Consider the following 25,599-nt stretch of genomic DNA (forward strand, 5'->3'; position numbering starts at 1 on the left):
ATGTTTGCAGTATGGATCACTACACTTTTTCTTCTTGGTGCAGCCAGAGGTAAGACACATAGCTGTTAAATTCTATGGACAGCAGAAATGGTTGTGTGCAGCTTATACCAGAATATCTGTATTTTAGAAAAGTGATGTGCTTTGGAACAGATCTAACATACTTCTTCATTAGAAGCACTGAGTTATGTCATGTCTGCCACACAACCTATTACTTTTTAATTCTGTAAAGCTTTTTGAAACTAGCAGACAGAATGGGAATTAGAAAGGTATTTTTACAGATGAATTAGTACTAAAATTCTTCTGGAATGGTTTTCTTTACCCACCCACAACCACACCATCATTTATGGTAGCTACAATACTTGCAAAGCCAGCCAAGGCACTTACTATTCACCATGCTATGCAGAGAACAAGAAAATAAGTCCTCATCCAAAACACCTCTTTACTGATAGGAAAGAATAGTTCAACAGGCACAGACACACAGAAAGAGCAGAGAGAAACAAAACAACACAATCCAAAAATGCACTGGCATCAGAGGAAAGACCCCTGTGAAAACAACTGGGTCACTTGTGGAGTCTCTAGCTGCAGCTCCACAATTCAATCTTCTCTTCCTCTAAATGTATTTCCAGTACATATCACTCTACCCCTGCATTTCATAAAGAGTAATTTATAGAATGAATCTGTCACCTATCCTAGGTAACAATAATTTCTCATTGTTTTCAGTATCTTTTTAAGAGCAATAAAAATTATGTGGGATTTCACAACTGTTGTACTATGATAGTGGGTAAGGATAAAATTTAATGGTAACACCCATGTGTCATATTTGCATCATTACTGTATTAAAGCCACAATAGAAATTGGGAAACTCTAGTTCTTCAGGTACAGACTACACATCCAGAGGCTGTGCTTTGCTCTAGGCTTGCACTTAAATGCCATTTTATTGCTTCCACTAAAATGGTGATAAAAAAATAAGAGAGATGTTTAAGATACATTGTGGAGCAACCACAGGTTGTCTATTTTAATGTTCTGGTTTCTTTTTACTCCTTCATGAATTGTTGCACAAGAAATAAAAATTTAGATAATCCCTGGAGCATTAGGATTAATTTGAAGGACTGCTCTGCGCTGTCAGCAAAAACTCGTTTGTTCTCAAATCCGGATGAAGATTTTATTGTCTTTTTCTGACAGCTGTGTTAACAATACATTTGAACAAACACATCCTGATTCTCCTGAGTTCATCAATCTGGGCCTCTACACTATGTTTGCAGCAGGAATCGGGCTTGAAGTTCAAAGTCCCTACTACACGCACAAGGCACAAGAGCACAACTGAGCAGCTTAACGAAAAATGAACAGAAGTGCCATCCTAACCCGAATCAGCCATTTTCTCTTTCCCTGGTATAAACACCATCCTGTCAGCTCCTTGTAGGTGCAGCCTAACCGGCTATGTTCCCAGAACACTAACATTTTTCTCTGTGTACCCCAGGAAGAGAAGTTTGCTACAAAAGGCTTGGATGCTTTACAGATAACCCCCCTTGGTCTGGGATCCCAGGGAGACAACTGGCAGGCTTGCCCAGCTCTCCAGAAGACGTGAACACCAATTTCCTTCTTTACACTAGAGACAACATCATAAAATATCAAGTAAGAAACTGCTATGTTTTTAGACTGATACTAGGAAGCATTACTTTACAGAACAGGTTGTTAGGTGTTGGAATGGGCTGCCCAGGGCAGTGGTGGAGTCTCCATCCCTGGAAGGGTTTAAGACTCAGGCTGACACAGCACTGAGGGATCTGGTGTAGTTGGGAACTGTCAGTGTTAGGCCAATGGTTGGACTGGATGATCTTCAAGGTCTTTTCCAACCTAGATGATTCTGCGATTCTGAACACTAATAGTATACAACACATTCAACAAATTATATGGACAGTTTCTTTTCTCCCATATTTTTCTCCCAGGAGAATCCCCAATTCTATATTACACACAAACAGTCAATCATAATTTTCTTCCATGTTTTTTTCTTTTTCCTTATTTTAGCTCTCCAATGAACCAGGTATATTTATGTTAATCGCAGCTTTCTAACACAAGTCATCTGAGATATTTTGGATATATTTTATATACTTCTCTACAGTAAGCTAATGGCCCAAATTCAGTTTCAGGTTTAGCGTTATAAAACCAAAGGTAGGGAAGGCAGTACAAAAAGAAAGCTCAATTTTGACTCCTATGTGTCTCCAGATTGAAAACAAATTTCAGGCCCGTACACATGACTTGAGGATGTAGTTCACACACATGATTACTAGGACCTCTGAACTACATATAACTGATCTCAGAGGCTCTGCTTATGTGGTGGCCAACACTGAGCAATAAGAGCAGGTAGATAGTTAAGAGTGAAGATCAGAAGATAAAGTATCCATGTTCACCAGAGAGAGGAAGGAAAACATGATGGAAAATTGAAAGAAAGCTTAGCAATGGGAATAGAAGACTAAAGAAAAAATGGGGAGAATGAAACCATATGTAGAAAAAGAAGGAAACGGTCAAGAAAATAATTAAATGGGGATGGATAAAGAAAATAAACAAGTATTAAACATTCTGTGGAAGACTGGGACTGAGGGAAAAAGGAGACTAAAGGCAAAGAAAAAGGCTTGGTAGAGCTTGGAGGTTTCTGTTGCAGAGAGCTGAACAAGGTTATCCCTCCTGAAGACACATCAGGTAGAGAAGCATAGAGACAGCATACACCGGAGCTGTATGGAACAAAAAAAAAGTTAAAAGGTGAGGTTATCTACATCTGCAAACTAGCATCAGTGAGAGGAAGCTCTGGACTGTGACAGAGTGACAAGAGGAAGTAGATAAAAGGAGCCTGCAGGACTGTTTAGGATGGATCAAATGGGAACATACTGAAAGATGCTAGTGGTGTGTCAGCCCTTTCCTCTGAAGATCAGCAATTACTGGGAAAAGCTCACAACAGGATGGTCAAGGTGTTGGAGGTGCCTGGCCTGGTCTTGTCCCTACCATGAAACAGTTTTGTGGAGCTATGGACTAGTCTGGTGAAAGAAGAGAAATGACCATCAGGGAGTGTGAATTTTACTTGGACAAAGAGCAAGAAAAATGAAACAAATTGGGGGAGGTGGGGGGTGTGGTGTGGTGGTGGAATATAATATTTGTTGCTGTTGTTGGCTTACATTACATGAAAAAGGCTTCATAGTTGTTTTTTTTAAATATAAATGATAGTCACAAACAGTAGAGGTGTTTAATGATTTCTCCTGTTTGAGTCACCTCAGAATAAGTCCAACCTCTCTACCTGAGGGGGGCCTGAGGGGGCCTATTAGGTTTTAACTTTTGGTAAATCAGTCTTTCACTGGAGGTGAGATGTGTGCTCATTAGCACACAACGTCCCCTTTTAAGCTTAGGAAACCATAACAAAAAAATGAGAGCCAAGTTCTAAACCAACCCAGTATTCTTTAAAAGAAAAGAATGCCTTCCTTATCAAGAAACCCAAAAATACCTACAGCCTCCAACATTGTAAGCCTGGTGGGCTTTCTCATAAAATACAAAGCAGCTTACTGAAAGCAAACAGAAAGAAAAATAGACATCGATTCTAAGTCAACCACATAATACCTTGCAGAAGATGCTATCTTTGTACTTCTATGGCCAAGTCTGATAAAATCTTGTATTCACATGACATGTTGTACCAGTTTATCTCAAAGCACTGTGCAAAGGATGCCAGTATCATTAGTTCATTTAACTAGAGGAAGTGAAACATTTGTTGAAGCAATTAATTGATATCCCCCAGCAAGGCAGTTTACAAGTGAGGAACAAGACCCATCTCTTGAGAGTCCAGAACTATGCCTTAACCGTTGGGGTACTCTGCCCCGTATCAAAATGTACACTGTATAGGATGGAGCAGTCACATCCTTGTTGTGTTGTTTGTTGGTTGTTTTTTTCTGACACAGAAAATTTCTGCCATAAATCCTTCAACTATCAAAGCTTCAAATTTCCGAACACACAGGAAAACTCGCTTCATTATACACGGCCATCTTGCTGGAGCAGACCTCCTCTGGATAACAAATATATGTAGGGTAAGGTATTAATTTTTTTTTTTTTCTGACAGTCATTTTACTTGTATTTGAATGTACAAATATCTACATCACCCTATTAACTGACTTAAAATTCACACATAAAATTTACACCTCCATTTTCTTGTTAATTCAGGGGATATATGAGGGGAAAAAAACCTTAGAATGAAGCTCAGTACCACATGACCACACTCTCGTTCCTAGCCATGAGTATAGTGCACTTCAGCCCCCTGCTAAATTCCCTTTTGCTGCATTCACCTCCACAGGGAAACCTAGAATTAATTGATTTTTCAATTCCTTGCCAATAATAAAGGGGGAAAAAAGTCACTTTTATCACCTCAGCAAAAGGTCAAAATAATAATTTTGGTTTGAGGGAGGCATTTGATCTAATAAAAACAAAATACTTTGTTCAATGGATCTTTTTCATGTTATTTAGGTACATTTCAGAAATTAAATTGTTTCAGAATTAAACATAAGAATGTTTCATTGCAGAAGTGTATGAATATTTTGGTTTATATAGATGAGCTTTGGGGCTGAAAAATTCCAGCACATGAACACAGATTTGGGAATCCTTTTAGATGATCCAAGCATATACATTTTGAAGACTAAAGCTTGGACAATAAAAAAGAAGTCATTTTATTCTCTTTTTCTAACTGAGGTACTGTCATTAAGAGAAGTTGATACCTTAAAGCCAACCGAGGCATCTGGAATGGAAAACAGAACTGAAGCAAGCTTCCCTGTGTCTTTATACAGTGTTCAAATCACTGCCTCCACTCTGCCTCCTTGTGTTGATGCCTCAGTATTGTAGGAATTAATAATACTGAAGATGTGTCTTTACCAGTCACATAAACAGAGTCCCTGCTTATAGCAAAACTAAATATTGTTTGCATATACCCTGCTACAATCGTAGTTCGTGCCTGTTAGCTTCTGATCTTCTGTTTTCATGCTTTCCACCAGTTTATGTTTCACACTGAAGACGTGAACTGCATTTTGACCGACTGGAGAGGTGGCTCTAGTGGTCTCTACACCGACGCAGTTAACAACGTCCGCATTGTGGGGGCTGAGCTGGTATATCTGCTGAACCTTCTCGAGGTAAAAGTATCCATGGAACATGAAATCTGGTGCATAGTCTGTGTGGTAAATGCCACGTTCACGGTGGCAACTTTAGCTTTGTTGCAATAGAGTCAGGAAGTACAGAGGTACTCAATAATGCAGCTGGAAATGTCATTAAAATTCTCCAATCCTGCACAAAGGGAAATTCCCTCTTTAGTGTCAGACCATAGAAAAGCATGTGCCTAAAGGCTTACAAGCCATAGTTTCTGAAAGTTTTGCTCAAGATGGGGTTTTTACTGTATAAGACATTAGACTGGAGGCTGTCTAGCAAAACTGGCAGGGTGAAGAGGGGTGATAGAGGACAAATATGGTTAAATCATCTCTCTGTGGGTCACACACTCTGCCTCCTGCAAGAACTGAATCACAGCACAGAGAAGGAACTCTGCTGCAGCCACCAGTGTCAGGCTTCCCATGCAGAAGCTCAGCTGAGCCTGAGACACCAGCAGCGTTCCTGGCATGGCCCTCCCCGTCCTGCAGGACCCACACGGTGGAGCATCTCCGTAGCAGGATAGCGCTTGATTCACACAGAGGATATGCCACAGCCAAAGGCACTGAAAACTCTCCCACTACAGAATCACAGAATCCTCTAGGTTGGAAAAGACCTTGAAGATCATCTAGTCCAGACTAGACTACAGACCACTATCCTCACTGGACAGACTGGTTCAGGGGTGAGGCAGTGGGGTCATTTGCCTTTTGGACAAGCAACCAGTGCAAATGTAGGGGAGCTATGTGCAGGAATTCCCTTTTCATTCTTTTCTATCACAAGGACCAATTCCTGACAGAGTTTACTCCCTTCCAGAGGCGTGATATAAGAGAGGATGAGATGATCTGGGAACTGATCTTTAGGTACAGATCCCCGCACCCACAACAGTAACTTCCCACCCAAGACACTCCCCTGCATCGCCTGCTGGCCTGGCCGTGTCCCAGCACAGTGGAGGGGCCATGATGAAGTGCCACATGCCTGTATCCCCTGCTTAACATGCTTGTTTTTTCCTTTCCATATATCTTCACAGAAAGACTATGGCTACTCTCCTGCCAATGTTCATTTCATCGGCCATAGTCTTGGAGCACATGCCGCAGGGGAGGCAGGGAGAAGGAAACCTGGCATTGGAAGAATAACAGGTACTAAAGCTATTTCAACTGATGAAGCTTTATATTTTCATTCATCTTAAGAGAACTGAAGAACCACTGCTGCCATATAAACACACAATATAGACTGCAATGTGCTGGTTTCTCATAATTAACAGTATACAGCTAGCATGAGAGCGTATGAACAAAGCCATGTCCTATCCCATGCCATGCATTCCACATGGCCACGTTCACAGCTCTGAGAAAGGCCCAACTGCAACAGATCAGAAGGGCTTAACTGTCCCAACTGTGGCTAAATAGAGATTGCTTTTCACAGGTCATGAGTCCCAGGGAGCACTTGGTTATGGTTTTTAATTATATAAAAGATCAGGATCAAAATACTGTATTACGTGTGGAATAATAGACTTGTAAAACACTAGCAACTCATTATCATATCTGGTTTTAAAAGCCCACTCTAACATGACTTTTCAGCAGTTCAAAAGATTAAAAATCTGAAATGAAAAATTAAAACCCCTAGATCTAGCATGTCATGATGAGACAGTAAATAGCCATGGACACCCAGAAAAGGAAGAAAGCTGTTAGTCGCATAGCTATGAAGAGATGGAGCGTCATGCCACACTCACACATTGCTTTTTTTAAAGGCTCTCTGTTTTCTGCTTTCCTTTTTCCTCCAGCCAGTTCTCTTCTCCGCATAGACATTGCTTTGTCTAAGCTGTGTACGCAGTGAGCTGTCACATTAACAAGTCAGGGAAACTGGGATCAGCTTTAACCTCAAAGAGAGCTCACTGACACTGAAGTGAAGGGGTAACATTTTCAACCAAGATCTTTTGGAAATAAAACCAGATTTCTGATCAAATAAAAATTCTCAAACAAATCTACATTTTTAGGGTAACACATCAAGATTTCATATTTTTTACTAAAATGAAAAAAAAACCAAACAACAAACCTCTTCCTATAACATTGTTCCCCAAAAGTAAGCCAAGCACCCATCAGCATTTTACTGTACTGCAATGCCTCCAGTCACCTTTCTACTAAAACCTGCTTGTTTTGCTGGCTGTGGACCACAAATGGATTTTTACATATGGAGTGAAGGCAGAACTGTAATGACATGCAGTGTACACACATTGTATGTGCTGACATACATTAGTATTAATTACTCAATCAGACATATCTCCATTTATTTAGGTTTGGATCCAGCTGGGCCCCTTTTCCAATATACTCCCACAACGGTTAGGCTGGATCCTTCAGATGCAAAATTTGTTGATATAATACATACCCACGCTGGTCATCTTTTCTTTGACTTTGGTAAGTTTTCACACAAAGGATGACACCAACACAAAGGTTGGCCACAGTGTACCTGAGAGTGATCAGCCTTGATTCGTTGTGCATTTCAGCTCCAGGGATTCTTCAGACTTGTGGCCACCTGGATTTTTACCCAAATGGTGGGAAGAAGATGCCAGGATGCAAGCAGCTTCGTCTACCTCCTGCAACTCGGAATATCAATGACCTTATGAGAGGTACGTGTATTTTCAAAAAGTAGTATCTCATTATAAGCTACAGTTAAAAATAAAGACTAGGCTAAGGTAAAGCCTTTTGCATGCATATATTATTTATATAGCTCAGATTTGGAAAAGGGAGAAAATGCTCAAAACCAGAAGATTTAAAGCTGCCTGTGAAATACCTTCCAATTTTCTTTTATACTAATGAAATTCCAGGTGGAAACTTCAGTTAAAGCACACAGACTTGTTCATCACAACCTTTATAAGATCCTGCCACTGTGCTGACAGACTGACAACAGTGGGAATTCCACACATGAAGGACTGGTAAAATTTCATTGAAGGATAATCCAAAAATGAATATTTAAGAATCTGAGCTTCCCTTCTCCCTAGAAAGACATCAGTCCCAATATTACTGGGGTTAGACATACTCAGCCACGCCATTAACAGCTTTAGTCCCTTCAAGGGGAACAGCACAAGGTTAAAAATATAGAAGATGATAAAATGACTGCTCCATTGATAATTCATGTTCTTCAAAGAAAGCTGGGCAGTTAATCAGAATCACCCTGGGATCCAGTACAATAGGTCCCCAAAATCCTGTCTTCTGATCCTAACCTACAGAAATTAGAACATGTGTTATTCACAGCTAAATGTTTTGAAATCCCTACCACTAGTTAAGTAATTGGCTTTCAAAAATGCTCTGTCTTAGAACTGGTTTGGAGAACTTAGTAACAGAAAGGACTGAAAGATGGCTGTGCACAAAGTCACTTGGAACCAAAACACTTTCTAATCGAACTGCATAAGAATGTCTGCATTTTCAGGGGGAAAAAAAAAATAAAAAAATCCACAGATATTTCACAAGGCTGTTTGCAATGTTTTGTGGTGAAGGATAAGCTCAGCTCTATTGAACATGAGCAGATGTTTTCTAAAAATAGAGACAGCCTTAACTCCTGCCTTGTGGTTAAACCTTACTTTGTGCATATCTCTTCTGTTTGATAATATTTACATTTATGTAGTGCTTTTATGTATGAAGTGCTTTACAAATGTTATTTAGTAACTCTTTCTACAGCTTTTGATGCAGTAGGGAGAGGAGTATTATTTTCCCATTGTATAGATGTTAAGTGAATTTGGCACTAGCACAAAGTAAGCCAAACGTAAGAGCTGAGGGTTTTAAAGTTAAAAGCACAGACCCTTCTGAATTAAATTTAAGAAAAGAACTATAAAGAAAACATACTCAGGAAGAGTTGATGATGCAGATTGTTTTCAGGAAAAACAGACAAAAATACTTTTCAGAGATGTTTTGGTCTTTTTTTTCTTTCCTTATGTAAAGAACAATGTGTGTCAACTGGCCAATACCAACAGGTCTGTATTTAAGATGCATAAATATTGACAGTGGGTGAAATTCTGATTTCTCTGTAAACTGTGCCAGCTTGCAATTATTTCAGTGTCTCCAAGACTTCACCCTGTGATTGGGTGACACCCCCCCCACACACACACTGCATCAGTGTAGAGCCTATTTTTATACAACCTAATGTTAGTATATTGTGCTTTGATAAAGGGAAGAGCCAATGAAGAGAATAGCTATTACAAGGGACCTGTAAATATAACTCAAATAGCACTTTCTTCTTTCCTGCACTGACTTCTAAATTTCTCTCTGGTGGGAAAATGTATTACACAGAATCACAGAATCATCTAGGTTGGAAAGGACCTTGAAGATCATCCAGTCCAACCATTGACCTAACACTGACAGTTCCCAACTACACCAGATCCCTCAGCGCTAAGTCAACCCGACTCTTAAACCCCTGCAGGGATGGGGACTCCACCACTTCCCTAGGCAGCCCATTCCAACATCTAACAACCTGTTCTGTAAAGAAATACTTCCTCATATCTAGACTAAACTTTCCCTGGCACAACTTGAGGCCATTCCCTCTTGTTCTGTCGCTTGTTACTTCGTTAAAGAGACTACTTGTTTCAAATAGTTCTGGCAAAATCAAGGACACACTGCTGAATATCTTCCTTTTAAGAGCATTTCATAGAATCACCATTGTCAAGTTACCACAGATTTTCTAGGGCTTAAAAACATGGAAAGCCACTGAAGTTAAAATAATTATTACAATTACCTTTAAAATCTAGAAATGAGTGGAAACTGTGGTTTTACTAAATACCATGTTATGATAATGGTAAGCAAATGAAAATTAATTCATAATAACTACTATATACTCTATAAACACTGTAGCTATGAATTATTCCAGTCTTTGAAATATCAAGGGGAAATTTTCCTGTCTTCCTGGATTCTCAGGCTAAAGTAAAATCAGTTAAATGCACATAGCAGGATGGGAGGCTGCACGAGGTCTGCCTTGGTGCATCTCCACCTCTGTTAACTCCAGCACAAGCACAGGGACACGCAGATTGGAACCTAGTTCTTCCCCATTTAAAAAAAAAAAAAAAAAAAAAAAAAAAAAACTTTTTACTATAAAACCAAATAATTCACACTTTAAATGTCTTTCAATTGTTACTATTCTTTTAATCTGAGACATCACTATATGTACAAATGCTTTGAGGAAAAAAGACCCACAAGTGTTGCTTTGGCATAGACTTTATGTTAACGTATAGCTTTTATCTTTTTTTACCTGGGCATTTTCCCAGAATACAGATCTATTGGATGTGGACATAAAAGAAGTCTCCGGTATTACGCTGAGAGTATTATCACTCCAAACGGATTTGTTGGGTATCAGTGTGAAACATACCGAGCTTTCATATTGGTAAGCATCAGGTACATATTTATGTGAGCAGTTATAGCCCTGCCCTTCCCCTTTTCTGGGACAACTTCTACACTCTGGATCATGGGATACAGGGGAGGCTGCACAGACCCACTGACAACCCTCATTCAGACCACACCCAAAACCCAAGCAAAATGTAAAAGCAGCAAACTCAAAAAAAAAAAAAAATCTAGAAGAAAATAAGGCATAAATATCAACAACAAAAACAGAGAGGAAGAGATGAAGAGCTGAGTAAGAGGGCAGTGAGAGGCTGTGGCTAGGTTCACCTTTCGCGTAGGTCAGCTGTAAGGGACACTCTGGCTGAAGGAAGTCCATCTAAACCTGGTGAAACCCGTCATCAAGAGGACAGTCTCTGAATTTCAGAAATGTTTAACCATCTGTCTTAAACAATAAACATCCACAGTATATAGGGCAGGGGAGATATTTACACAGCACAGGATTGCTCACACAACACTCAGGTGGCACAAGAAAGCAAGCAGCATAATGTCCTGGTGTCTCATGCCTAATATAACTGGGCTTTTAGTGGAGAATTTCTGGCAGCATAACTGAGGACTGGTCAAGGAGTAAGACAAGTCTGAATTTGTTTCCATCTACTCCCAAAAGGAATGATTACAATAGTGTGGAAAAAGTTGTTAAAGTTTTTAGCAACATTGCCACGTAACTTGAAAGTCTGATGTAATTCAAGACTTGAAAACCTCAAGCCTGTGCAATTTAGTGATGTGAGGGAAATATTTATTTCAATCTTGTAATAAGCAAGTGATGCTGATCATTTAGCCTTTTATTCATCTAATGCCCAAATAGTCAAAGATCCACAAATAACAGTTCCTAGAGAAACCCCCAAATACCAAAATTCAACTATCTGAATAACAATGCTATATTTTCCAGCTGCAATTAAATCACTTTCACTGAAAATATACACACTTATGTTGTGGGGTTTGTTTTAGATGGATGTCAAGGTCTTGATCTGAAAGTTTGATTTATGTAGGTAGATTAATTTCATTAAGGTTCTGCATGGGAAGAAAGGCTGAAGAGCTGACTGAATACATTCCAAAGTGAGACCCTCAAGTTTCAGTACTCCTAAACTTAAACATCTTTACCATATGAGTGAGATATCCAGCCAGACCTCCCTGCAAATATGGTTACCCATCCTATAGTAATGATCAGACAACCTTTCAAATGGACCCCATAAAAGATGAATACATTTCCTGTATTTTACAGATTAGGCAGTAAGGCACAACATGCATTTAAGGTATTTACTTATGGTCTCTGCAAGAATGTAAGGAATTAGGCCAGATTTTCAACCTGTTTCTCTCTGATTTTCAACCAGATGAAATAAACTGACTGACCATCTCAGCTCCTCTTTTCACCACATCAATAAATACTGAAGATGTGATTTGAACTCAGAAGCAAGAGCATTTTCAAAAAGTTTGGAAAAAGCTGAAAATCTTTAATTTCTTTAACTTTTAAGAAGTGGGATTAAAACAGATAATGTCTTGTAATATACATTGTTATTTTCCCCTAGGGAGACTGCTTCCCATGTCCAAAGGAAGGATGCCCACTGATGGGTCATTATGCTGATATGTTTTTACATAAAACTGAAAACGAACAACAAAAAGTTTATTTAAACACAGGCCCCTCCCCTCCATATGCTCGTAAGTACTCATTTTGGGTAGTGAATTCCAAAGTGACAATGAATTATGTGTGAATGCCTTACACTTCTACAGAGAGCTGCTGGAGTTAACAAGTGGCAGTCAGTACAAAATGTAGAGTTTCAGGTGTGTTAGGAACACGCCGTACCAGCATTATCTGGGAAAGGCCGAAGTAATTATAGAAACAGATCAACTGATGCTGACCTCTGAGTTATAAAACCTGCTAAAATTTTGTTAATTAAATGATGGCTTCAAAAATTCTCTAAAGCTGAAGGTGGGTGGGATGTTATGCTGTAAGTGCAAAATTTCAAATCAAAAAAAATTTACATTGTTTTTATTGACAAAAATTTTTAAAACTGGATCATTTCAGAATACTTTTGCAAAGCTTGTCAAGTTAAAATGTCAGGGAGTAATAAGAAGTATAGTTTTAATTGTAATTATTGTAGAAGCTGCCACAGAACCGGGAACTAAAGCTGGTACAAAAACTTCCCAAACTTGGTTGCTTGAAATCAGTATGTGCTATTGCCTCTGAGACCCTGCTTCTACCTTAGAAATAGATGCGGGATGACAGGCTCTCCTGCCAGCTGTTGGGTTGTGAACAGGTATAAGAAAACCCCTAAACACTCCGTGTATCAGGATGATCCTGGGAAAGCAGCCAGTTTTGTTTAATATATCTTTAACAACACTGCAGTCCAGTGGACCTCAATTCATAGTTGAGAGCTAACATGCCATCCATGAGAACCCCCAAATTGCTCATAGGTGTAAGGAATTACAAAATTAAAAGTGAGGCCAAGTGGAAGAGCAAGGTACAGTATTGGCCATGGCAGATTAAGTACTCAGCATAGCCAGTAGGTCAGCATGGATCTGCGATTTAGACTCCTGTCAAGGAAATTAATACTACCAGAATCATGCAGAACTAACATTTACCTTAATAAAGAGTGACAATTTGTCCACTTACAAGCACATTTGTGCAATCCTTTCCTCTCCCTGAAAGACATTGAAACATATGAGAAGTTTTACCATTAGGAAAGAAATCTTACAACCATAATCTATTTAATTTTGCTTTCAAAGGCTGGCGAAAAGAGATAAATATCAGAGTATCTGCAACAGAAACCATAATGGGAAATATAGATGTAGCCTTGACTGGAACTAATGGGATCAGGAAAAAATATACAATTGACAAGTAAGTTTAACATGACTATTGAAAAAATGTCTTTACCATTGTTAGGATATTGAATTTATACATAGCTATTTTTACACGTCTCATCTTGTTCTATGCGTTTCGTGATTTACATTGATAATAAAAGTAGCTGATAAGTGGTTGAAGTTCCCCATGTTACAGGTTGTGGTCAAAATCTGCTTGCTGGTCGGCCTCTCTTGCTTTGCATTTTTTTTTTTTTGCTTCACTGATTTGACCAGCTGGTATCTGCAGCACAGACTTCAGCCAGAGGAAAAAAAAAAGTGACATTTAGTCTTCAGAACTTCCTCCAGATTTATTCAGGATCAATCACATTGGGAGAGATGAGGTAGCCTCAGCACAACCACAATAGCTTCAGCTAAGGCAAAAAATTGCAATACTCATTTGGAGGAAAAAATCAACCCAACTGTCAATGAGATATTCCTTCCTAATCCCCTTACAAAAAAGGTTAAATGAAAAGTGCATTATATGCATTTGTGTGTGTGTGGTTTCTTTTTAATCTTCCCTAAATTTAACTCTGTTACAGTGTTTGTCCAAAGAAGTATTTGACATATTTTATGTACAAAACCTCTAAGGTCCAAGGACTTCACAAAAGACTTTGCTACATAGCTCGAATGACTAGTCAGCAGAGAGGACAGAATCTGGTGTTTCTGCACCTGAGACACGATCCCCTGCTGCCTGAGCTGAAAGCCTCAGATCTGCATGATCTGCGCCAAGACCCCCAAGGAACATATTCTCCAAGAACATGTTCTAAGCTAAAATTTTGCCTAACATCCCTAATTGGTAATTATTGAAAATAATAATGTAATAATAACACCATAATAAATGTAATAATGTAATAAATGTAATAAGATTATAATGATAGTATTGAAAGCTTCAACTCATCCCACAACTCATCTCCCTTTCTGATTAAACTGTAGCTTTTCTCTTTTTTTCTCATTTGTAAAGAACACAGAGCATCACTTATGTGCTTTTCTTTTGGCAGAGGATCTTTCAAACCAGGCCACACATACTTGAACTATATTGATACAGAAATTTCTGGGAACATTTCAAAAGTTGAGTTTCTCTGGAAAAAGCATCCTGGTCATGTACACAGAGGTTGCATGGGAGCTGAAGAAGTTACAATAACATCTGGGGAAAACGGCAATGTGTGAGTATACAGTCTAGTCATGTTCCATTCTGTGGGTCTGGGGTGCGGGGAAACAACAAACAGAAAAAGGGAAAAATATCCAAAACACCTTTAGCGTAGTGTCATGCCACATAAAGCAAGAGGACTTAAGTACTGAAAATAAGACCCTAATCCAAATTTCACTGCAGTACCTGGGTGTCTGACTGACTACAGTTACTCCCACCAGCTGAGCACTGCAGCCAGACTACACAAAAAAATAGAGATATCAGATCTGAAATTCTGCATCTTTTTCTCCTACATTACAGATTCATGTGCCTACATCTCCCTTACACATAGCACGGCACATCAGAAACAGGCCTGCAGAGTGCAGCAGCATACTTGCCTTGGCAGGGCACCTCAGCTGACTCCAAACCGATCCCACAGGTCGGGCACCCACTGACATGTGCAGTGCACTAGGTACAATTCTGGAGCACACCTCTCGGGTTAGTTTTAACCTAAATGAATCCAGCTGATGTGCGCCAACACCACACTCTCATGTAAACCAAAGTGTAGTTAAGTGTGGAACATGGAGTGAGAGATTCCCTTCAAAAGCGCCCACCTGGTCCAAATTAAAATGCCAGTAGAGTCAGAACATAACAGCAAACACATCTTAAAATTTAATAATTAGTCACTAACTAGTAATTCTTTAAAAAATAATTTGATGACACACATTTTATGTTCTCAGTCTACTAGAACTCATACTTTGACCTAATGTAATAAAAATATGATTTATATCGACTATCTTGGGCTGTTGCTAAAAAACAGTCTTGTGATGAAATATATTTCCTTAAGCTCTTCCTCTCTCCCCAGGTCTGTGTTCTGCGGCTGTGGAACCGTGCGGCCAAGTACGTGGCAAGCCCTGGCACTTTGCTGAGGCTCAGAAAGGAATGCTGTAGTTGTCCACTGTGGCAAACCTCACCTTCTGGAAAAAGACACTTCAGCCAACAGCAAAGCATTAACAAGGCTCCTCCAACAGATTTTCCCAGCCCACTACAAAAGCCCTATTTCCAAATTATTTTTTTTTAGCTTTTATCCATATAGGGGAGTTACACTTTGTGAATTCCAGTTACAGTGACAATTAAAATAACACCCACATGCAATGTGATTATATTTCACAGTCAATGGGGAAAATAATAAAATAGGGAAAAAAAGTCCCAGCCAATTGCCATTTGAAATATTCCCCGGCCAATACCCTTTGAAAATTATCTTAGAAGGAGAATCCAAGAAGAAGCAACAGGGAAGGAAAAAAAAAAAAAAAAAAAAGGAAAAAATAAAAAAGAAAAAAAGATGGGGGGAGCATAGACAGCCAAATTCTTTGATAGTGCCTACTTATTTGTTGAGGAAAAGGACACTTGTATGCTTTCAGAAGCATCTGATTGCTTCTATGTCAGGAGTCTGAGGAATAATTTTAAATATAAAAATAATGAGAGTTTCAATGGCATTGTCTAACGTGTCCTTCCTTCCTGAAGAACGCATTTCAACAACATTTGAGCAGCACATCCAAAGGACTGCTTAGAAGCTGGGACTGCGTACAGAGTCATACAGTAGACCTTGAGAAACTCTACTATCAAAGTTCAACATGTGTCAGCCAGGACAGCTTAATGTACAGCAAAATACTTGATTGTGCCTTTTTTCCTGTGGAAGAAGTCACTGATGTGCTCTGTTCGCTGAACGCTGCGTGAGCTTGGAGACTTTCTCCACACCTGAAACAGACATCTTCTTTATCAAAACTTTGTTGCACTATTGAGGATCTTCAATTTTTCTGGCAGCCTTCAAAGTAATTATTTTCTCTTTACCTGGTGAAGCTGAAGTTTCCACCTCTACCTTGCTCTTCTGAAGTCACTGAAGTTGGGCCTGAGCTGCATTATTTGCATTACTACGTAGCATTGCCCCCTCTCCCCCCCCACCTCCCCCAATTTGGAAGCATTTTGATTATACCGGTTAACAAAACAGACTACTAAGTTACCAGTATCAGCCAAAATCAGCTCAGATTCTTTCTCTTTCAAAACCAGCTACTCACAAAAATCCTTTTCGTTTTTAATTGTCCACTGTGGTCTAAGACACAGAGCTAATTTTTAAATCTAATGTGAGGTTTATCATTTGGGTGTAGAAATCCTGTGCGTGAATCACATTGGGCAACTCAGTTCTGTCCCTTCCTAACAACTGGCTATTCCAGAATATTGCCAGTGAGGTTTACCAGGAGGTGTTAATGAGATGTGTTACACAAGGCCAAAGGTGAGTGATGAACAGGTGTATCAAATTATGCAGCAATACTTTTGAGATGTCAGAATCCAGTCACCTCCTATGAAATTTGCCAGAGAAGCTTGATTAGGAGGTTTGCAGCAAACTTGACAAATCGGCTGTCTACTTTCTCAGCCTGGCTGCTTCAGTGCCCTTATCTCTGCCCATGGGGAGCAGGATACAGAAACCATACTGAACGGGAAACTCACCCTCTTCTACCCCTTAGGAAAACTCCTTAGGCAAGACCCTCCTCTTGCATAAGCAGGGATTCCCCTCTTCCACGCTCCCCTGGAGAAGTACAAAACAACCCCCAGGGACCTCTAAGCAGTTGAGAAATACCTGTAGCTAGTAATTACACCATCTTTAACATCCTTCGTAAGTCAGGCATGGCTCTCTCCCCCAGAGTTGCACAAATAAGGAGACTCAGGGAAGAAAAATAGGAAGACTACTTTTCCCTTTCTTACAGTCAGGAACTGAAGCCAAAAAACTGTAAATATTTTCCTAAGGGTCATGAAAAAGTGTGCAGCAGGGCCAGGCACTGGATTGGGTCACTGGATTGAATGCATCAAGGCAGCAGTGTGAGCAGTGCAACACAGGCCCTTGCTTCTCACAAGAAGGAAGCAATGTCCCGTGGAACTCAAGACTTCTATAAAGTCCATCCCCTCCTGCCTCCATATTTGGCTGTGCCACTGCTGCAATTCTAAAAATTAATTTGACGGTTTTATGAAGAATAAATCATTTACTTGCTTTCATAAATACGAACTTCCACTTTGTTTAATTTTAGGCTATTGCTTTCAACAGCATTCTTACAAAACATGACAGCCCACATGGGCTGATGACTTTGCTATAAACATGGTCCAGCATCAGCTAGGCCACTTAAAAATATACATTTTATCACCCAATCAGTTCAGCTAAAAATAAAATATTGCATTAATTTCTCTTCCTTGTGTTATCCTGTTTTGCATTTTTGTCATATACTGTTTGAGTTAATTTTCATTCTTTGGTAAACACGAACACTGCATTATTTGCTAATACATCTACATACAGAGCAAGAGAGATTTATTATGATTAGCTAAAGGTGAAAAAAAAAAAAAAACAGCATTGACAGCAGCTGTGCGTTGCTGGTAGCAAATATTCTTCCCTCCTGTTTCCTTCTGTATTTAAAAATTAAAATTGTTACTTGTATGAAACGTTGGGATACTATCACTTTGTATTAATGGACCTAGTCCAAAAATCACAAGGGGTTGAATTTCACAAAACAATCTGCCTTTGACAAAGCCTGGAACAGGTAATTCTTACATATCTTCACAACAAGGTAAGCCAGTTTTCCTGAACAATTTAAGCTGCATCTTTAAAATGTCAAGTGAGATGCACCATTTGATATGTTTGGCTGTCATGTTGAAAGGTAGCGCTTTTTTTTTAATCAAATGTGCTTCATTTGTCTAGGGTTTTTAAGGACATACTGTGATTTGCATTCAGTCTTTTGCATTATTCAATATTCTGCAACACCACGAGTGCTTCAGAATTACAATACAAATTTAATTTAATACTCCTTAAGCATTTGTTCACTACAAAAATTATGCCAAAGGTAAATTACTGACAAAACCATTATAAAGCATTCAGCCTCGGTCCCTTTTCTCTCTCATGACACTCTTTTGGCAACGGGGTAAGGCAAAACAAACACACATACAAACAAACCTCTTAAATCTTTTGTAGAAGGGAACAGCAATAATAAGTAATCCAAAATACTAACTCTCCACTCCACTTACATGATCTGTGTTTACTTTATATGTAATGTCAGAAAAATAATTTTAAGCGAAAATGTATGCTTGTCATAAAGTGATATGTGCAGGTATGTTAATGAGAAATCAAGGACCATTTTTGTCAGAGTTCTCCATTAACAAGAATAAAATACTCTATTCCATAGCACAGCAGACTCTTCATTCCAAGAAGTACAGCCTATCACCATGTCCCTCATAAATATTTGTGAGCTCAGAACCAAAAGCGTAAGAATAATTAAAATTAATTAAATAGAACTAATAGGCAGAGACCTCAACGTTCAGTTTATGCAGCTGTCTCTCCTCCCACTTCATATTTTTTCATGATACTCTAACATCTTAGAATACATTGATAAAATCCTTTCGACTGAACCACAAAGTTTCAGGAATAAGCCTACCAAGTCTTTTTGGTCTTTAATCTTTGTTAGAGAGGAAGCTTGACAAGGCTTTTGTACAGAGAACCTCCCCAGTGCCTCCATTCTGCCTTTAAGACTATCTCCTTTCTGATGATATCATCTTATAGCCCCATCACTTGCCAACATCTTTGCTCCATGGGAAACTCCCTAATTTTCTCCAGGTTAAAATACATCAGGCTTTTTTTTTCTTCTCTAGATAACCTGTATTTCACATGTTCCCATATGATATATCAGGTTTTGTTACTCTCTTCAGTCTCCTGTTTTCCCAAGAAAAGCTTATTCTTTTCTACACAGTTGTATTTTGATAAGTTTTTCTGACTTCTCCCTTTACATTTAATTTAGAGTCTTTGTCTTTGTCATATCAGAAGTAAATTAATGATTACAGTGGCTCAATGTCTGAGTACACACATTCTGAAGGTACTTTTGGTAGATCTGAGATCTGGTTCTAATTTTTTTCATCTAACAGTTGGTGTCATACCAATTACCCACCTGCCTGTAAGGTCACATCACCTGGGAGCAAATCTATTTTCCCAGCTATCATTCTTGCAGGGGCATCACTTCGCTCCCTTCTCCTGCATTTCCTCCTGGATATTTTTATAGCAAAATCATTTACCTACAGTTCTCCCACTCTTTTCCTTCAGTGCAAATTACTGATTTTTCCTACAGCAGGCTCCAATTCTCAAGTGTGTGTCTGTTACATCGAAGGTAAAATAAAACCTTTGGAAAGTGATTTTGCTGAGATGTTAATGCAGTCCGGGTATTCTACGCAACCCCTGGCTCTAACAGTTATGGTTGGCAGGCTCCTGGGACAGAAGCAAAAATTAAAATCTTTCTGCATTCCCAACATTTATTTGAGTTATTCTTCCAAAACCAAAAATGATTGGGGTTGCAGTTGCCGCTGGGAGGGTAAATAATTGCTCACTGACCTATCAGCAAATCTATCTACATGAGCTCTCTAAAACTTATGGCTCTTAGTCATCTTTTGTAGTAACACGGTATCAGGGACTTTGTAATATCAAATAGTCTCCAAGCTGCTTTAAGTTATTCTGTTTCCCATAATTGGGAAGCAGAAGTTGATAGCATGCCCAAATCTATTTTCATGGCATATGTCCAAGATAAAACTGAGCCAAGAATCTGTTCTTTAACTATCAAGGATCTAAAAACTTCCGGAAAGAACATGCATCATCACCAACCCTCGCACAAACAGAGCACGCCTACATGGCTGTACTGCAGAAAAACACACCTCTCCTCCCAGCTACCAGGAGGCTGGATGGGGCAAGTGTCTTGCAACACCGGAAGCGTAAGCAATATGTGAAAATACAGGTTGGCAGTGGTGTCAGTCCCCTTTCCATCCTGTCTTTTTTCCCTTTTTTTGACACTAGGAAAGCTTGAGACCGAATGTAGGAGACATCCAGAGTCCTAGATGGCTAACTTTCTTCTGAACCACTGGTCAGAGCCATACTTTTTATCGGTCTAAACAATCAAGATTTGAATTTGCCTTTCAATCTCCAAGGCAAATCTACAGTTATTCCTTTTTATTTCACCTGCTTCTTTCAAATAAGTTTAATATTCTAGCATTAATAGGAGATTCAGAACAATGGTCTTCTCTGTCTTCCATTTAATTCTGCCTGTTACTTGTAAAAAAAAAGCCTGACGGTGTCTTCTGACTCCTCTCTGTCTTAGGTTATTTCCATCATCTACTTTAAAATTCTCTCCTAGTGTTATTTCCTCTAAATGATACTATGCTCCATAAGTCTCCAGCTCACAAAACCAGAAGTTAACATTATCTTTGCTTGCTTTGACTGATTTAATTAACAGCACGTATTATAGAAGGTCATAAATATTTATCATTTCCAAAACATTCCTTTTATTGCTGTTGTGCAGTACTGGAAAGGATACGCTAAGGTAAAATGGCTTTGCCTCTACTGAATACAAGAATTTTTCACTTCACCAGAATGAACACATTGGAATTAGACAACAGAAATATCAAGAAAGTCTTTTATTCATGGCTCTGCTACTCAGAGGCTAAAAGTAAGATTCTCCGGGAAGGGGAGTGATCTTTGTCTATACATATCAGCAAATCTCTAAAGGATGGAATACACAAAGCTACTTCCAGATGACCTCCATCCAAGCTAAGAAATTCATTAACCATCTTCAATTTAAAATAAAATGATTGAGAAAAATGTTGCTTTTACAATATTATTCACTTATCTTTCTTTGAAAGCCTCAGTAATTTATATATCACTGCACTTGAAACACAGGTGCTGAGATTCTATTTGGAGAACATGATCCTCAGTGAACGTTTTGATCCTCTTTTCCCTACCTATGTGAAGGCCGCTGCTATCAGAATGCATTTATGCTCTTGATAATTCTCAGGTCTATAAAACCACGTGGATTTGTTCACTTGCATATTGTCAGAAGCAACTGCAAAAGCCAGCCCTTTCTTACTGTCCATAAAAAGCTACTGTTCCTCTTAAGATGTAAAACCAGACACAGAAAAACTCACCGTTTGTAAAAGAAGCCAGACCTCAAAACCCTACAACATGGGCTAGAAATTCTTTTTGCTATTAATCTCAACTTGTTGTACTGGCCTACATTAACTTAATCTGCACCACTGTGTATTCCCTCTGAAATAAACAGTGACACTCTGGGCTGAAAATGCATATGGTCCCCCCGTGTTGGCCAGGTTGCTGCTTATCAACTTACAGAGCAGATCAAAAAGCGAACTAAATAAGGTAATAAACTTATATTCTTGCCAAATGCAGTTTTCAGCTATTTGTGTACATTTGTCCCCAGAGGAATTCTTGAAAGAGTGCACCTGTGTTTGAATTTGTAACTACCGCTGGGGGAGGCTCAGTGGCACTGTTTCACCACTCACACACAATGAACTGACTCTGTGGAAAGTACACCAAAAAATTCGAGTGTATCCAGCAATCCTGGTCCACTAAAAAATACATTTCAAAAGGGTCTGATTTTCACAAAAAGATGTTCAGCAATTTCTGAAGATGTTTTGTCATTAACAGAAGCACCAGTTTCACTGGCTGCTTTCCATTTAACTTACATGTCAGTATTTTGACAAATGGGGCACATGACATACCTTACCTCTTTTCTGTGGCTCCCCAAACTCAACCTCCACAGACTTATCTACTGAGCTACATCATTCTGAGGAGATACAGGTCCCATAACTGCTGACAAGTTTCTATCTTCCAGTCAATGAACATAGACTAGACTGTAGATAATTTCTTATTAGCTAGATCTGTTCTGCCTTATCGAAGTTACATGTGTCTTCAGTGTAAGCAGTAATTAAATATGAGATCCCATCACTGACTAGCCACTGCTTCCTCCAGATTCCTCTGAGACTTCTTTCTAATGATTATTATCATGTACGGCACTGGACTGTACCACTTTACCAGAAAGAACCAGCCCCAGATCCAAACATTCATGTAGGCATCACATACTACAAGGAATGACAGACACTCTTGACTTAGTTTTTACAGCGGCTAGGAGACTGAATGCATTATGTACAGCTCAGCATGCGGAAACAGATTTTTGGTGTTATTTCTCAAATTATATCTTCTCTCAGGAAATGCATGCATCTCAAGACCACAAACTGGCTTCTTGTATGAACCGCAGATTCAACCCAAGTTACTTCATGCCCTTAGGCACTTGAATCACTCCTTCATAGGGATGACAGTCGCTCTTACACAGTTGCCTGAACAAATGATTATGGCAGCACCCATCCCGTAGATAGCAGTGTAGTGACTTGAGGTCTTGCCCAGAAGCTGAAAGACCTGGGTTGTGACATAGTTGTGACCCACAACCTCCAGAGCACAGAAGAGAACCTGAGACTTACAGGATGGACAAGTCATGAAAGCATTACAGAGAAAATGATGAATTACCTGATTATCATCATCCTATCCTCCTCCTCCTGACACAATTTTGAATGAAAGTGGCTGTGGCTTCTCTGCTCTAGATGGATCACAGTATTGTCAGTACATGCCAGTTATATTCAGAGCATGTTAACAGATAAGAGAGAGCTTGGTACAGAGACACCTAATCTGTGAATCTCACATGGCCTGAAAGGACATAGATTAGTCAAAATGGTAGTGGGTAGACTAAGCTTGAGTAACTTCACTAGAAAAAGCTCATAAATACTTGGGCACTCATAGCCTCCCTAAGTTGTAACACAATTTTTTCTTACTCTCCCCTCTTTAAAATAAGTTAGCCTGCTCTATGTAAAAAGTATAAAGAGGCTTGATTATATGAAAATGTACAAGGGCTTGCTTCACAGGGGACGTACGTCAGACCGACAACAAGTAGATAGCTGGTGACTTCCAGCAGGTGACACAGAATGGCAAAATTTAGTTCCTATTCTGAAATTCCCTGCAGAGGCAGCTCAGCCCGTTGCCTGTAACAGGAGTTTACTATAACTGACTAACTCAGCTGAGCATGTGGACTGTTATGAATGTTACATACCATAAACCCTCTGAGGGCTAAAATGGCCTCATCGTGCTTTTCTTCAAACCCATAAAAACCTTTAAGAGGTAAAAATTTTGATGAGCTATAATAGATATGATGAGAGACAAGAAAAGGCAACATCTGTTATATCCAGCAATAAGGGTATCATTCTTACAAAGGTTCTCACTCACCCACACGAAGCCTATAATTAGACGCTGTGTGGGCAGGTCCGCACCCACCGCTGTGGGACTGATTCCAAGTGAAAAGAGCCGGTAGCAACCAGGATTTGACAGGGAGCTGGCTGAACGGAGCTTGCAAAGCAGCAACCCTTTCTGCGATCAGAGTGGTAAGTGGCTGAAAACTTGGTAGGGTTTTGGGGCAAGCGTCCTTGCTAACTGCTGGTTGGGGCTGGAGGACTGTAAGGACTCCTGCTTACAAAGAGACAGACTGAATGGTATGGCCTGAGTCAACAGGTGAAAAGCAAACAGCAGCACTCAGACGTCCTGAGGAGACCCTGGCAGCAGCTACAAGGCTTAAAACTTTTCAATTCCAGGAAATCCCCGTAGGAGATGAGAATTTCTGGGCTGTGATAATGTAATGCAGCCAGGAAGACAGGGTGGATTCAGCAGGGCTAAGGTAATTTAAGACTGAATACATCCCTATGTTTTTAAAGGAAGAACAAAATGACGGTATTTGCACATGGAATCTGGACTCTTCTTTTTTTTTTTTTTTTTTTTTTTTTTTTTTTTTTTTTTAGGGAAATGAGAAAGCAAATAACAGCTGAAATGAAAAAGGAGTATAAAATATGCCATAAAATCAAGCATTATCAGGAACTACAAATTTAAAGGGAGAATGGAAGTGGGGAAGAATTACAGAGCTGTTTTATGAAAGAATGTGGCAAAGGAGATGCATTTTGGTAGACTCCTATTTAGAGAGAAAATTGAACTAGTCATCAGCAAGGGTTATTCCGCACTTCAGAAATGGCAAAAGGAAAATAGTGTTAGAGTTGACTAAATTTAACAGTAACCTAATCGTGAAGAGAAACAGTGAAGGTCCTCCTGGAAAGAGAGACAAGTGGCCAGATGGTGGCTGCAAGTCAGATGAAGGCTCCCTAGTTAGCACAGAATTGGCACAACCACCTCCCAAAACTGAATCATGTTTGTTGGTTTCTTTATAATGCTTGTAGTCAGATTAAATGATCATAATTGTCTCTGTAAATTTAAATGTATGAATACCAGTGTAGGGTCAAGGTGAGAACCCTATTATTTAGGAAATCAGAGCAGATACTACACAAAGTCCTGAAGTGGGAAGCCAAGGACTTGATATTTAATAGGTTGCCTTTTGCCATTATCTCACAGTTTCTTTACAATCTTCACCATTTCTAAGCAACTGACCTAAACACCTTAAAAGCTCGAATCTGATTGAATCCTCCAATGATGAGTATACGTACAACTTTGCATACTTACTAACCTTTTACTGGAGTGCTTCCCACATTAAACACCTCAAGAAAAGAATTTGCATCACTAATCTGAGTATTATTATTTCGAGTTCAGTTTAAGAGGTCACAAGATACTCAGAAAACTCTATGACCCCAGACCTGACATTTGTGAGTCCTGCTTTGCCTTGGTTACGACTTTGGATTGGGTGGTTTGGAGAAGGACATCTACAAAATGTTCTGGACATCTTTTTTCCACTATAAAATTGATTTATCTAATTTTAAATTTCTGGTTTTCAGAGCTGTTCAATTAAGATCAGTTTCCTCCAGAATTTAACTGTATGCAAAACTTGGTGATCCAGCAAGAAAGGAGACTGGCTAAAGCCACAATGTTCTTGTACTTACTTGTTTGTATTGAAGCAGTGCCAAAGAGCCTTCATCCAGAATCATGACCCTACGATGGGCTAGTTATGGGGAGGAGCTGGAGGTGAACTTAAGTCTTTTAGCAATTATGCTAGTTACTCTGCTACCTGAATTACATCTTATGACCAGCACTGTGTCCAGTACTGCGCACACCAGTTTTCAGTATTTGATAGTCTGAACAAATAACGTGGCTGAGCTACCAAACAGGGATTGTGCCTACAAAAGATTATATTCTTTTTTTTACACTTGTGAAGAATGGGCTGAACAACAAAATTATATTCAAACAAACAAAAATAT

General features: G+C 39.3%; 1 protein-coding gene and 1 long non-coding RNA gene across 2 annotated transcripts in view; one reads left to right on the forward strand and one right to left on the reverse strand.

The window, feature by feature from the left end:
* LOC113481546 (pancreatic lipase-related protein 2-like) lies at nucleotides 1-15,544 on the forward strand. The gene is made up of 12 exons (XM_026851293.1): nucleotides 1-49; nucleotides 1,478-1,632; nucleotides 3,936-4,061; nucleotides 5,016-5,150; nucleotides 6,185-6,293; nucleotides 7,446-7,565; nucleotides 7,655-7,777; nucleotides 10,403-10,518; nucleotides 12,059-12,188; nucleotides 13,257-13,368; nucleotides 14,369-14,533; nucleotides 15,362-15,544. Exons 1-12 carry the CDS (start codon nucleotides 1-3, stop codon nucleotides 15,423-15,425), a joined length of 1,404 nt encoding a protein of 467 aa, XP_026707094.1. The 3' UTR covers nucleotides 15,426-15,544.
* LOC113481547 overlaps nucleotides 9,600-25,599 on the reverse strand; it is a 19,621-nt gene continuing 3,621 nt past the window's right edge. Inside the window, exons 2-3 of the long non-coding RNA XR_003398694.1 lie at nucleotides 24,100-24,103; nucleotides 9,600-9,721 (exon numbers count right to left, since the gene is read on the reverse strand). This is a non-coding gene — a long non-coding RNA (uncharacterized LOC113481547). The remainder of the gene's footprint in view (nucleotides 9,722-24,099; nucleotides 24,104-25,599) is intronic.

This window comes from Athene cunicularia, assembly GCF_003259725.1.
Source record: "Athene cunicularia isolate RWA chromosome 6 unlocalized genomic scaffold, athCun1 chr6_part1, whole genome shotgun sequence".
Taxonomy (NCBI): Eukaryota; Metazoa; Chordata; class Aves; order Strigiformes; family Strigidae; genus Athene; species Athene cunicularia.